The sequence below is a fragment of the Cuculus canorus genome, chromosome 1 (assembly GCF_017976375.1).
Source record: "Cuculus canorus isolate bCucCan1 chromosome 1, bCucCan1.pri, whole genome shotgun sequence".
Classification (NCBI taxonomy): domain Eukaryota; kingdom Metazoa; phylum Chordata; class Aves; order Cuculiformes; family Cuculidae; genus Cuculus; species Cuculus canorus.
In genome coordinates, this window is record NC_071401.1 from 48,907,949 (window position 1) to 48,922,920 (window position 14,972).

The following is a 14,972-nucleotide window of genomic DNA, read 5'->3' on the forward strand; positions in this document are numbered from 1 at the left end:
TTTTTGTGCTTAGGATTTTGTGTAGCTAGCTAATCAACTAGTGACTTGGAAGCATCCCTGGTACAATGAAGGAAAAAAAGTGAAAGCAAGCCTAGCAGTAAGTACAGATTAAGTTTACAAAACCTGTGGACCCCCCAGCACCATGCAGAGGAATGGCTGATCTTCTGTCTGTCCTTAGTTGAACCCAAAGCCTGAGCAGGAAGGTGTCCCCCTCTACTCCATTTCCAGAAGACAAACTCCAAACTGAGAGGTGAACACTCTTATCTCTCAGCAGCCTGGAGACCAACAGCAAGGACATCTACTCTGTTCTGTTTCTGGGGCATGGCATTGAGAACCCCTTTACAGCTCAAGAGTGTGTGTGGCAGGGGGAGGGAGGAGGCAAAAGCAAACTCCTATGTGAGGCTCTGCCTGAGAAATAGTTGTAAATCAGAGATCCTCCACCTCCTTTCCCAAACCACCCACCATGGGTTCCCACAGACATTTACAGGCCTAGGAGAGCCACCCCTGGCCCCAAGGCTTGTTGGAGATTTCAAGATGCTCCAGTCAAAAATTTTAATTTCAAGAAGAAGGAAGTTCAAGTGCAAATCCAGACTCTGATGCACATGTTATAGGTAATGTTAATACCAGCATGCTTTTAAAACCTTACTAGCCCTTTAAGAGTTGGATTGAAAAATAGAAGTTCCTAAAACATTCTGCTTGAAAGCAAGTGCAATAAGGACAATGTTTTCCATCAAAACGAGGTCTTGTAAACCTTCTCTTCCTTTCATCTACTCCTTATTACCTTGCTTGTTGTTCTGTTAGAGATATCACAGTCACACAGATGTGGCACTAATCACAGAGTAGGAGTTGCCAGCTGCCTGGGAGGATAAAGCCACTCTGACATTATCCCATCAGGCACCCAACAGCGACTTAGGAGATACAGCCATTTAGCTGACCCCATTGTAAAGAAACAGGTGCCATCTGAGCATGCTGGGAAAACCTTTATAATGCAGTCAGCTCCCCTTCAGTGATTCAGAGTTTAAAGTAAAAAAAGTAACATCTATCATTTTGCACACCAAAGTTAGGCACAAAGCTGAGGCTTTTAGTGTTAGTCTTACTTGCTGAAAATAATTATGGCTTAGCATCTTACTTAAAAAATATTTCTGTGTTGAAAATGAGATGTGTTCGGTGGGCATCAATTGCACTGTATACATCAGACTTGATTTTAGTCTAAAATCTGCAATGGAAGATATGACAGCCCCACAGCTTATGTACAGAGAGAGAAGCATCAAAATTCTTCCCTTGAAAATATTCCGAATTTTGGAAGAAACCTGAGGGATACACCTTTGACCCGTGAAAAGATCCAGTTACTTTGGCATGCTTTCAAAAACTTGAGACTGAGATTCACATATGGTGTAGAGTCAAAATTATCCCAGTTTTCTAGTGTTCTGCTACTGTTGCTTTTGCTGATGTCATTTTGGCATGAAGAATTCATCTGGCTGCTCTCATGGCTTTCTTTGCTCTTACAGAATATCAGTGGCACAAAGTTATTGTGATATTTGATTCAAGAATATCTGCACAGCTTCCTTCTGTGATAAGCAAGTAAAGATATCACAGTGCTGACTGATACACAATGTTTTTCCACGAGAAAGCATTGAAGATAGGAAGATAGAATTGAACAGGGGAAGGAGAACAGTGACACATGGCAGGAGGCAGATACAGTGAGGACTCCATGAAGCTTCTCTGTCCCATGTAAAGGCATTAGCTATGCAATAAGTAAGCCATGGAGATGACAGAGGACAGCAAACCACACCAAAGGCAGGCAAAAGAAATCTGTCTCCCAACCTGCATGCCATACCAGACAAAACCAGGTGACCTGCACCCTCACCCAGAAGCAGAAGCAGTCAGCTTCAGCTGGGTACCATAGTGGTACCCCAGGCCCACTGCCCCACTCCGCAGTCCCCACACTTGGCTCAGTAAATGCATCTCCTTCCTCCTCCCTCACCGCCCCACACTTCTCTAGCCATGCACTATTTCCAGCCCAAGCTGGAGTGAAGCATGACTGCACCAGCTGTGCCTAACATAATGTGCCACGAGTACCATAAATCTTCATGCCACCCACGTAAGTTATTAGGAAGAAATTGTGAGTGGTGAGGCACTGGAACAAGTTGCCTAGAGAAGTTGTGGATGCCCATCCCTGGAGGTGTTCAAGACCAGGTTGGATGAGGCTTTGGGCAACCTGATGTAGTGGAAGGTGTCCTTGTCCATGTCAGCAGTGTTGGAACTAAACGATTTTTAAGGTCTCTTCCAATCCAAACCATTCTATGATCCTATGATAAACACATCCTACAGCTGCTTGCCCTTCTCCCTCCCTTCAACTCTCCTTTTTTCCTCAACTGGTGAGCTTAATGGGGACATTGCCAGGAATGATGAGACACAAGTGGGGAAGAGCAGTCACCTAGTGCCCAGGCTGGAGGTATGTTGAGATGTCAGGGTGGTGGTGGTTCTTCATGTTTCAAAGCCAAAAATAAAGGTGAAGTTTAACCAGACTGCATCATGCAAAACTTTGCAGCCAGGGACCTTCATCTTTTCAGAATTATGTGGAAGATGAGAAGAAATTAGAAGAATTACCTAAAAGTTGAATTTAAGAGCCAAAAGTAACTCAAATGTTCATGCAGTGCAGTTATCACTGTTTAACTGTCGTAACTTCTGTCATACCGGAAATACACTTAAATGAGGATACCATCACATACAAACAAGCCCCTGTATCCCGGTTCATGCTGTACCACTTAGCAAGAGTTGTATCTTCAAATCCTAACTCAGACATCTGCTTATGTTTTCTTGCATCTTGGTCACTCCTTTCAGTCTCATTGACCCCTGTAACACCAATGATGGTTCGCGCTTGAGCGGCTCTCCTGAAGTCATGTAAGAAGTTCAAAGAATGAAGAGTAAACTTTCTCCTTCTCCTGTGATTCTCATTTCACGTGCCCAACTATAATACAAGCCTGCTTTACACTCTTAAATATTAACACAGCTCTTCTCTTGATGTGGGATTCCTCATTATCATATGAATAAATGATTGTCACCATACTGAGCAGGTGCAGCTTTTATAACTATATGAATCAGCACTGTGCCAAACCCTTCAAGAACAGTAACAGTGTTCCAGTATTTATTGCACTTTATTGCTTCCTGGATCAGTTAAAAGGAGTCACTGACAAATTAACATTTACACAAGCTTGAAAGTTTGCCTCGGATGTACTGAGCTGTTCTGTATTTCAGAATGCAGACATACCTTCTCTCCCAGCAGTTTAACGCTGGGTCTTTGGCAGAAAACTCCACGGCTTGTCCAGCAAATGCTACTGTTTGCAATGGCACATCTTGTGTGTTAGCAGAAGATAATTTTAATGAAACCTTGAGCGTAATTTTAAGTGCTGTTCTAACAACCATGCTGGCTTTGGTGATGTTCTCCATGGGTTGCAATGTGGAAGTTAAGAGATTTTGGGAACACGTAAAAAGACCATGGGGTATTTTTGTTGGTTTCCTTTGCCAGTTTGGAATTATGCCTCTCACAGCCTTCTTGCTGTCCCTGGCCTTTAACGTGCTTCCTGTTCAAGCTGTCGTGGTGCTGATCATGGGATGCTGCCCAGGAGGTACAGCCTCCAATATCATCGCCTACTGGGTGGATGGAGACATGGACCTAAGGTAAGAGCACCTGTTCTTTAAGTACCTCCCGTAGCTTTTTGCAGTGCAAACTTTATATCAAAAAATACTGTCTAATTCTTTTTCTTAGCTTCCTGGCTCATGTATGGTAGAGCTTCCTTCTTGTAAAGAAGTTCACTTACTGTAATAGTAGAGGATATAAGCTGAATGGCAAACATCTTTGCTTATGGAGAGAAAGATGGCACCACAGAATGCTGCATATTAAAAAATGTCTTTATTGCAGATCTTAAGATGCTGCAGAAAATGGTATTGATGAAGATCTCTAAAACACTAAGGATTATGAAATTTTTGTCCAAATTCAAACTTGTTTTGTGGTTTTGTTTCTCACAAGACCTTAACAGTAAAAAATAATAAATAACACAGTATTTTAAGACATGAACCCTGTGTACAAAATGGTAGCTATGCAATAGTTCTTGAAGTAATGTTTCCTGGAAAAATATTGTTCGTCTTTTTGTGTTCTGTACAATAAACAGACAGGTATAGATTTTCTTTCTGAGAACTAATACAAATGAAAATAATTTGCAGTAATTCTATATGATCCTGCCATCTTCTGCAAAGTCTTCAAACCAAGGGAAATTTTTACAGGCTAGAAGCCACTGACTAAGGCAGCCCTGTAAATAGGGTGCAATGAAAAACTGTTTTGTGGCTAAGTGTGATGGTCATGGTGACAGGGTGCTCTGAACTCAGAGACCGATAAATGAGACACCTGGCATGGTCTAGGACATCAAACACTCAGGAGAAGTCAAGCCCACTCTTGATGCATATTCCATGGGGGGTTCATTAACTCTAACAGCTTTCAAAAATAAGCCATCTTTTTATTTTTACATCCTGATTACTTTGCTTTAAAATAAACGGGATCATTTCTCTGTTTCCCACAGAGTAACATAAATTGGACTATTCATCCAATTTATCATATGCCAGACTGAATTAGAAATGGAGAAAATAATAGAAGTAAGAAAGATGTGGACCTAAGGCAAATAAACTAAGAATTTTACATTTGTAGATTTAATAAGTTGCTTTTTCCACCCTTTGAAACTAAGTGAACTTTTCTGTCATGAACAGGTGTCAATGTAATAGCTCGGTGTGGAGGAAAAACCTATACTATTAGAAACTTTAAGACACTTTATTTCAATAAATACAGGACTAAGAAGCCACAGATAGAAAGATATCCAGCACAAGTCTGACATGGTGTCCTAGTATTCCCCTGGAAGAATACACTGATCTAAATCATGCTTTCTCAGCTCCATATGTTCAGAGTCATGCCACAGAAATCAGTGGTAACAATCTGAATTGACAATGCTATAAATATGAGGAGGGCTTATATCCCATGATGTTGGGAGAGGGTGAAGTAGATTGAAAATACCTGCAAGAGGTTATTCTTCAGCTAAAGACCTTTGCCTTAAGAAGTCAAAGAATTGCAGCCCATACCTTTGTAACAATAATGCAGGGATGAGAGGATATGGGATATACACCAATACAATCATCTTTACTTCTTGATAGTAGAATAATCTGGTTTCTGGAGCCAGGACAGCATTATAGAAAGTCTACCCATCATGTAAGACAAAGGTTTCACTTTTAACTGATAATATTTTATGTTTATATGTAACAACCCATCAGCATTGTCTACAGTCCCAGTGCAAATAAAACACAGGTTAGAGAAGGAATTAATTTTCTACTGCTCATATAATCACAGGGAATTGAAGCATGAGGTTTTATACCTTTCTTCATAACTTAGACCCAGATTATATCCTCTAAAGTTTCCTACAGGGATACCTGGTTTTGACATCTCTTGATATTTCATAAGAACAATTGCTTCTGAAACACCATCTACTCTCCCTCACAGCTCCCTGAGGAGCTTCTGTGAGCACAGGAACTAGAGTTAGAGAACAGGCAGACTTTGGGGCTGGATATAGTAGTTATAGAGAGAGTAAGAAGATGTAGGAAACAAGGAGATAAGTAAAATAAGCTGAGGCTTTACCCGACCTTAACTATTGCCCATGGTTCTTTTTCCTCTGTGTGGGAGAAGTCTCTTGCCAGAGGCTCCTAAAAAGTTCTATCCAGTGACTGTGAAAGAGAGAGTGACAGAAACAAAAACTAACACAGATATTCCTGTGGTATCTGTATTAATTGTTCCAGATTTCTCTACATCTGCCCAGTTTGTGGGACGGGGTCAGTAGTCCCTTTGTTGAGGTCAAGCAACACAAAAGAGAGATCAGAACTAAGGCTCAAGGAATTTTCTAAAGTCCTTTAAGTAGAATACTGTCTCATTATTTTATGTCAGAAGAGTGTGATTTGTAGGCATAATTTTATCTATTCTAGCTGGATTCTGACAACTTCCTCCTTATTTCAGCTGCCTCTTCCTTCTCCTTCATTTCTGTATCAGAACACATCTTTTAATGCAAGATGTATGAGGCCTGATGGTTCCAAGACTTTATATTTTAAAACAGAAATGTCTTCGCACAAACCAAAGAAGCAACAATACTTGTGCTCACCTTCACTGAGTAATTCTCAGCACTTTCTCTTTGGCCTAGAGAAAAACAAGCCAGAACCAGAAGATTTAGTATATCACACATCCTAGACGATTGTGTATTTTTGTTTTATACTGTTGTCTTTGGAGTGAAATTTTTACACTCTTAAACTGCTGATATAATGGAAAGCTCAGTTTGATATTCATCTGACCCTGTCCAGCTTGCCCCCATCTCAGAAGCCAGACGTACAGGCAGCACGCAGACAGACTTGCCAACAGACCTTTCTGATGGCTGCTTGTCTGACTGCCTCATTTGCACTGAAAGTTATTGTTCTGTGGCTGCAGAACATGTTGCTATTTTATATTCCTTTCTTTTCAGCAGAAGCCATTCCTTCCATTTTCCCTTTTTATAACCTGATATACAGGATAAATTGACTGTAACCAGCAGCATTTCTTGCCCAACCTTTGATAAGCTATTAAGTTGTAATAAGAAAACAAGAAAGACTACAGAATAGCATGAGATGAACTGTCACTAACCAATTTCTTTGCAGCATTAGTATGACAACTTCCTCCACACTGCTTGCAATGGGAATGATGCCACTTTGTCTCTTTATTTACACCAAGATGTGGACTGATTCTAGTGCAATTGTACTCCCTTACAACAGCATTGGTGAGTTCAATGACCCTGCACATTCCCTTCTGACTCTCTACTTTATCTTCCCTTTACTAACAACCACCTTTATACCATCATCCTGCAGAGTCACAAAGAAATGACCCTGTATTTTCAAAAATATTCATTTTCCTACTTTCCAATAACTTCCGTGCGAATCAGGTACCTAGACCACTTTATGTCATCTACTGCTCTGAAGAACAAGGACTTGAAGTCATTATAAAAATTGTACAGATATTTATCATGAGATTGTGCATGTTTTTCTTTCCAAACCTTTGGAGACCTGTGTAGATAAGAATATGGAATGATAAGTAGAGGAATAGCTACTTCCCCTGGATGAAATTGTTTGTAATAACTTTAAGGTACAGTACTGCAAAGTGCTAAGTGCTGAGGGCATAATCTGGCAAAGTATTTAGCGCATGTGGATAATTAAGCAAGTGATTAAAACTGCTGAGACTTTTTGAAAAGCTGCAATATACACCACCAGGAGCGATTTCATTTGACTTCCTGTCAAAAATCTCATCCAGCGACAAGAGAAAACAGTCTCTTTTTAGAAATACATGTTCCAGTGCTGTACAGAGCAATGGCCCTAGAGCTTATCGAGTGCAGTTCCATGTTGTGCTAATCTTAAAAGCCAGCACAGTCACTTTCACATTATTCAATTTCATTTCCCCTTGTCCTGTGTAAAAAAAAATTGCATACATTGCTTGTACTTTCAGAATAAATACTGGAGTGAGGATGCCATAACAAAGGAAGATCTAAACTCGTTGTTGCAAAACACCTGCAGACAAAATGAACATTTAATATAGCTACTCACATCACAGCATTGTGATGATTAGCACACTCAAATTCCTGTCTGCCTTTCTGACTCAGGTGAATGAGCATGTAGCTCAGCAGAATGGCAATTATTTTAACAGGCTGCCAAAGATAACAGACTCTATAGAAAAGCAAATGGGCAGGTGTAGGCAGAGCATGCACGCATGCTCTGGCATGTGCATATCAGAAGCATTGTCTGAAGGCTTGCTCCATTCCCCCAGCTGCTCTACACAGCCTCTGTCCTCCTGTCATGAGGTTCTGCATGATAAGTGGGCTTAAATTCTCTTCTTTCCTCTTTTTTTTTTACAGGAATTTCACTGGTAGCTCTTGTAATTCCTGTTTCACTTGGAATGTATGTTAACTACAGATGGCCTAGTAAAGCAAAAATCATACTTAAGGTAGGATATGTAAGGCTGAAACATAATGAGAAATTATGGACAAATTATGGAATAAGAGGCACCACTGAAGCAGTGCATTGTTATTCATAGTATTAGTATCTAACTTCATGACACCTGGGAAGTTTTCAGTAGAAAACAAATGATACACTGCAGAAATGTGTTGGTTTCCCCTGCACAAACGTGTGAGTTGTATGCATTATTAGAAACCATCATTATCCAAAGAGCCTACTTTTGCCTTTCGCTACAACTGTAGTAGTAATTGGAATCAGTTTATAATTTAAACTGAAATGGGAAGGAAAAATATTCAGGTCAACTGGAAGTAGTTTTTCTCTGCAAAATAATGAAAATAAGACATTCTGGATCAAAAACAACTTTCTACTTTTAGGCAAGTTTTTTGATTTGGGGGGATATTTTGAGTCTGAAGTCAATTTTTATTAAAAAAATTCTAAATGTTCCAACTGTTAAAAAATGTAACGAAACTGTTCACAAAACTCATCTTTGCAAGATAGCGTTAGATGCATCAAAAATATAGGGTTTTTTTCAAAAAAATAACATCTATTTAGCTGCTTTTAGTATTTACTGCATATTAATCATTAAAATTAAACATTTGGTTTAAAGTAGTTGTCATGCATCTTGAGTATCCTTGGTGTTTGTTAACCGCTCTTAGTTAACACGTATATTTTCTGTATTTTCTTACACAAATTATCATTTCCCTGTTCACCTAGTATAGAATGTAAATAAAGTCCTTTTAAGTCCAGTTCATTTTCCTGAACTATTAGCTTCCTGTGTTGTATTTTTAAAACGTTCACAGCTTACTTATGAACCTGGATACTATTGAGTGCTGGTTTCAGAACGGTACTGAAAAACTGGTTTCATTACTGTTCAATCAGTTAAGGAAAAATGAACTTGAACTCACATGAAAAGACACTCCAATTAGTCTCTCAGCAAAACACCGTTTCAGGCTCTTTCTCAACAAGAGGGTGAGCAACCCAAAATAGGGTCCATAGAGAGTTTGTTTTGTGTAGACAATGAAGCACCAAGAGAAAACTGAGCCATGGGTGTCAGGTTAAGGTCCATATAGTGAGAAACGGAGATAAGAGCATAAAGACAGAGTGCCAGATGAAATACCACAGCTTGTCATGGGCAGCTCATGTTTCTTCTTCCTAGATGCGTGTGGTAAATAGCTCAGTCAAACAAAACTACTTGTTCACTCAGTGCTCTTAAAAAGAATTCAGCCAAAGACTGATGAAGACAGTTCAGTGGGATTACATGTTTTAGCTGAGAGATGGATTCTTCTAAGCTTAGCGCCAGAAGTCTGTCAGTGAGATCCCTGGCAATGTATGCCATAAGGGCAGAAGTTTCACTTGGCTATTGAGGAGTGAGTTATCACTTTCTTTGGCAAGCAGCGGTGAACATTCAGCCACAGGAAATAAGATCAGCTCGGCAACTATGTCTATGTAGAAATGCAGTACAAGTTCACCATCCGTTTTCAAACATGCATTTTCAGCAACATTAAAGGTTTACTCCTCCACTTGGCAAATAATTTCCTATCATCGACAATCCAGTGTCTAGTTTGCATGCGCTATACTAAGCCCCAAAGAGTCACTGCCCAAGAAGTGGAGAGGAAAAGAGCATTATACTAGATATTAGGTTGTCATTTTCCCAACAACTGTGGGCAAATGCTCCTAATATGTGCATCATTTCTCATTCATGTCACACCCGTGAGATAATTTTTAATCTCCGGCTTGAAGTACAACTATAGACAGGCGTTCAAGAAATTACTCTTATGGGAATGTGTTATAGATACCTGTATACCTGTGCCTTTATCTATACCTATAGTCACACACTGAAGTACATCATACATCTCCTGTTTGAGGAAAAATGACAGGTATCTAACCTGTCTGCCAGCAATGATTTACATTGCCTTAAACTTCAGATTTTGTGTTTAATAAGATGTTTCAGTGTCTCAGAGATACTCATAGACATGTTTGGTACTAGATTTGGTGTCTTCTGATACCATTTACTTTTGTTGGGGTGTCTTATTCATCTAGTCCTTCCTCTTTCCTCCTCACAGATCGGTTCCATTGTGGGAGCAATCCTCATCGTGGTCATTGCTGTCGTTGGGGGAATACTCTACAAAGGCTCCTGGGTTATCTCACCCAAATTATGGATCATTGGCACCATATTTCCAGCAGCTGGTTATTCTCTGGGATTCTTTCTGGCCCGCATTGCTGGTCTGTCTTGGCACAGGTATAGATTTCTCTGTGGCAAAGACCTGCAGTCTTACTTCAGCTGTAAAAATGTTTTTATTTAATGATTAATCAGTGCTGAGAATGCTCTCTAAACATTAGCTATGCAGCAGAGTCATTCATTCCCCAGTCCTGTTTCTGGGATATTATGTGCGGAGCAAGTCACATGAAGAGTGACTGAGGGAACTCTGTTGTTTAGTCTGGAGAAAAAGAGATGCAGGAGACACCCTATCACTCTCTGCAACTACCTGAAAGGAGGCTGTAGCGAGGTGGGTGCCAGTCTTTTGTGCCAAGTAATAAGCAACAGGATGAGAGGAAAGAGCCTCAAGTTGTGCCGGCAAAGGTTCGAACTAGATATTAGGAAAAATTTCTTCACTGAAAGAGTTGTCAAGCATTGGAATAGGCTGCCCAGGCAAGTGGTTGAGTCACCATTCCTGACAGTATTTAGATGTGGTGCTTAAGGACATGGCTTAGTGATGGGCTTGGCAGCATTGTGCTTATGGTTGGACTTGATCTTAAAGGTCTTTTCCAACCTAAAGGATTCTATGATTCAATGATAAAACTTATTTTGTGCACATTTTTATTTACAGATTCTGACTATACTGATTCCTCTGATCTCTCATACATCTTCCCCTTGTGTGCCCATGTCCTGTTCTTCAAAGGAAGTGGACAAAACAGGCATGACTTAAAAATGGGTTGGGACTGCACTAAAATTTGCCATGAAGAAGTAGCAACTTAAAATTTAGAATATAACTACGAGAGAGGGAGACAGTGAGTGTTTCTGGATACAGAGTGTGCAGCTTGGAGGTGGAGCACAGTTCTTTACAATTGCTGAACTGCTGTAAATTGTGTTTATTCTAGTAGTTACAGACATCCATAGAGTGTTTTGCCAACTATGTGAGATGAAGGATACCATTTTCTCAGCTACTATATGCTTCTTGTTTACCCAGAATACTAAAAAGCATAAGGACGCACAGACTGCTGTTTCACAATTGTCTTTATATTATTTTCTTCAGATGTCGTACAGTGTCTCTGGAAACAGGCATGCAAAACACTCAGCTGTGTTCAACTATAGTACAGCTATCCTTCACCCCTGAACAACTTGAGCTGATGTTTACTTTCCCACTCATCTACAGCATTTTCCAGCTGGTGTTTGCACTGCTAATTTTAGCAGGTAAAGTATAGATATTTACTATTACAGCATTATAATTATCATTATTATTATTATTATTATTATCTCATTTTTCATGGATACAGAAAACCGAGAAGATAATAATAATCAAATGGAAACCAGGTAAGTAAATAATGACCCAGGTGATTGCTGGGCATTGCCACTGTGCTGTGCCCTATACATAACTAGGAATATACAAGGCTCAGTCTAAGGTTTGGAAGACTCCTTTTTTTCAGCACAAGGGAGGGAACATCTACCACCCACAGCCAGGCACATAATCACAGGATTTACATTACCCTTGGCCAAGGAAAGGCAAATGCATCTTACCTGACATCAAAGCTCTGTTTGAGGGACACAGCCTGCAAGGTACAGCCCCAACTCAGACTTGTCTGGCATGAAACATCATGGGGACAGATGAACAACTTTGTCCCACGATTCATGGCAGTAAGTGTCAGTTCCAGAAATCCAGCCAAGAGCCCACAGGTTTCCAAGGGAGAGAGACAATGTTTTTAAAAGTCAATACACACAACAGGAATACAAAACAGTTGAACACCAAAAGCAGAATTTAAAACATATTCCTTGTTATATTCTGAATCTACTTTTCCAATGATGAGTACTTCTCACTTAAAATAATTGAATATACCTTTAAAGAACCTGACTGGAGGTGTGAGAATGTTTTAGCAATATAAAGAAAGAAAATGTTGCATCGTTACATGTTTCTACTGTGGTTTTTTTTGACTTTTTATAAAGTCTTTATTTAATACTGAATATATACCAATTCCCAGGCTACCGTATTTACATAAAACGCCGAGTGAAAACAAAGACAGATGTCGAGAAAACAGGGGAAAAAGAAGATACAAAATCAACACCACCACATTCTAAAATAAATGGAGGATTTGTATCAAATGAGACAATCACCACTGTTCCCACCAGCTGAAAAGATACGAGATACAGTTCACTTAAAACTTTTTTTCACATGTCGTTGCTTTATGGTTTCTGCCACAACTTTAGAATCTGGTTTCGAAGATAACTCCATAACAATATTTAATGTTTTATTATAGCTTATTTAAATAAAGGCAGAATAAAGGTTGGCTATTGCTAAAAAAGCAAGAAGATATTTGCATTACCAACTCCAGCCCGATGTCCTGTAAATCCATTTGTTAGTCTGTCCCCACAACAAACGAGAAATCTTGTAAGAGTGCCTGCACAGCAATAGGAGTTCATGTGGAAGAGCTGATAGTGCTGGAGGGCTTTTACTGAACACCAATTGGAACACGCTAATATGAAATAAAGTTTTATTTAGGTCAGTCTAGGCAGGCCAAAGTCATTACACTGTACTAATTGCTTGAAACATTAATTTATTCTAAAGCTATAATTTTAACAAATGCAAGGCACCTTATGACTCTATTTTTTTTTCCAAAGTAATAGAAAGCAGCAGCTTTGCATCTTCAGTTCAAGTCGTTCAGGTGCTGAAAGCATGATCAGAGAGACAAAGCTGAAGGTATAAGCCTAGAGCAATTTTAGTGTTTCAGCGGCATACAAAGGGGCAGGCAGAGATTTTGGAATCATAAGAAATTATCAACTTCTGCATTGAAAGGGAGGCATTTGAAAGTGGGACATAATTGCACCTGATTCATCCAGGACTACTTTCATCACTATTGACATGAGATAATAATGCTTGTAGAGCGTTATATTTTCATTATTTTATGAACTTAACAGATTTGAACTTGCCAGGAGTCTGTGATCTGTAGACACCGATGTAGCTGTTAAGTTATTAACTATATGAACCACAGACAGAAATAATAGGATGTAAACATACATTATTTGTCTCTGAAAACTCAAGAGTACTTATGGAACTCTGTCCTAAATATGTGAAGAAAATGTATACAATTCTAAGAGAAACAGTGCAGAAAATTTTTGCAGGTGTAATTTTTGGTGAATACATTCAGTAATGTTAGCCCTGTAGCTTTTATGTAAAGAATACATCCAAAGAACTTCAGATTAAATGGGTGAGAGTTTAGCTTACTAAAAAAAATCAAGAATGAGCCAACCATCAACACATGGAAACTATACACTCTTTGTCATATTCAAGTGGACCTTATGAGGTACTGGGAATTCATGCAGCAGGTTTTTTACAAACACAACTGAAATTCTGGAATTTAAGTTCCAGACGTGTAGCTTTCCACTGCTGCAGAAATGTGCCCAGTATTAAACAGAGAGCAAATTATTGCTGTCTACCGTATGTGGGGTAAAGGGTCTCAAGGTGTTCCCGAGTTCTGGAAGGCTTGAAGCTGCTTTGCTTTCTGATTCAGACTGGTCATAGCCTCCAAGGAGGAGTTTAACACTTAACAGGAGTTAGATAATAAAGACGCATGCTATCTTTTATAGGATGCAGATAAAACAGAAAAATATAGTGAAGTCTGTTAAGAAGAAATCATGAATGTGAAAAAGCACATTCATCAAGAAAAGGATAAGCTACTATTTGAAACAACTGTGGTAAAAAGGCTACTGACTTTATCTTGCATCAGCCAAAACATGGGCAGCAGTAGTTAGGATTATGTCTGTCTTACACACCAAGCTGCTACTCTTTCCCCATGATAAACTTCAGTGCTTCTGTGCATATTTTAGGCATGTATTGAAGAATAATAGTCTTGCTTATACTGTGTGTGTGTGTTTGTATTTAAAGCAACTGTGTAAACACTGAACTGAATAAAGTCAGAAACTATTTATAATTTTGCCCACTGGAGTAATTTAATTTGCAAAGAATTGAGAATGAAACCTAACATGCAGACAAAGTTTATGACTTTGAGATGTACCAAAACCAACTCAGATTATGTATAAAATGAATACATTTAATAACGATGGATAGTAAATCAACATAAAATATCTGATGCCATATTTGATACATATTTGTTGATGTATATATACACCAAGGGCCCTAGAGGAAGAATGGGGGCTGCAGTTTCTGCAGCCATTACATCATTACATCATTACATTACATCATTACATTACAGGCTGCCCAGGGAGGTGGTCGAGTCGCCTTCCCTGGAGGTGTTTAAGGAACAGGTGGATGAAGCGCTTAGGGACATGGTTTAGGGAGTGTTAGGAATGGTTGGACTCGATGATCCAATGGGTCCTTTCCAACCTTGTGATTCTGTGATTCTGTGATTCTAGCAAAAGTCATATGTCCCAAGCATTGTGAAGCAAAGCCAGCTCAAAGGTCTTAACTGACTTATGCATCTAGAGCACATCAAACCTAATATAAAACCCCAGGGCTTGTTAATTTTGCCAAAAACAGGCTTTCGTTGACATGACAGCTGCTAAACCTCCAGCTGTAGGGCAGCATTAATGTCCATTTGTCATTTGTGAAGCGGGGATAGGCTCTTACAAGACCATAAGGAACTTTTGGGGGAATTGTGTCCTCTCCCCAAAGATCACCAGAAAGGCCTTATGTGTCTTCGGCTATCAGCCATATAAATGGTGAGAGATGGGCTTCTTAGCC

The 14,972-nt window shown here is 39.4% G+C and overlaps 1 protein-coding gene across 1 annotated transcript; it reads left to right on the top strand.

The window, feature by feature from the left end:
* Positions 1 to 3,125: 3,125 nt before the first annotated feature.
* On the top strand, positions 3,126 to 14,215 carry SLC10A2 (solute carrier family 10 member 2). The gene is made up of 6 exons (XM_009565134.2): positions 3,126 to 3,681; positions 6,718 to 6,836; positions 7,962 to 8,050; positions 10,125 to 10,300; positions 11,316 to 11,473; positions 12,256 to 14,215. Exons 1-6 carry the CDS (start codon positions 3,260 to 3,262, stop codon positions 12,405 to 12,407), a joined length of 1,116 nt encoding a protein of 371 aa, XP_009563429.1. The 5' UTR covers positions 3,126 to 3,259; the 3' UTR covers positions 12,408 to 14,215.
* Positions 14,216 to 14,972: the final 757 nt, after the last annotated feature.

What these genes read in the sequence shown, in the direction of transcription:
- SLC10A2 (XM_009565134.2), top strand. Translation starts at nt 3,260, where the DNA reads ATGCAGACATACCTTCTCTCCCAGCAGTTTAACGCTGGGTCTTTGGCA. An exon ending in AAGCAAAAATCATACTTAAG is followed by an intron (nt 8,051 to 10,124) that starts GTAGGATATGTA and finishes TCCTCCTCACAG; the next exon opens with ATCGGTTCCATTGTGGGAGC. An exon ending in GCTGGTCTGTCTTGGCACAG is followed by an intron (nt 10,301 to 11,315) that starts GTATAGATTTCT and finishes TATTTTCTTCAG; the next exon opens with ATGTCGTACAGTGTCTCTGG.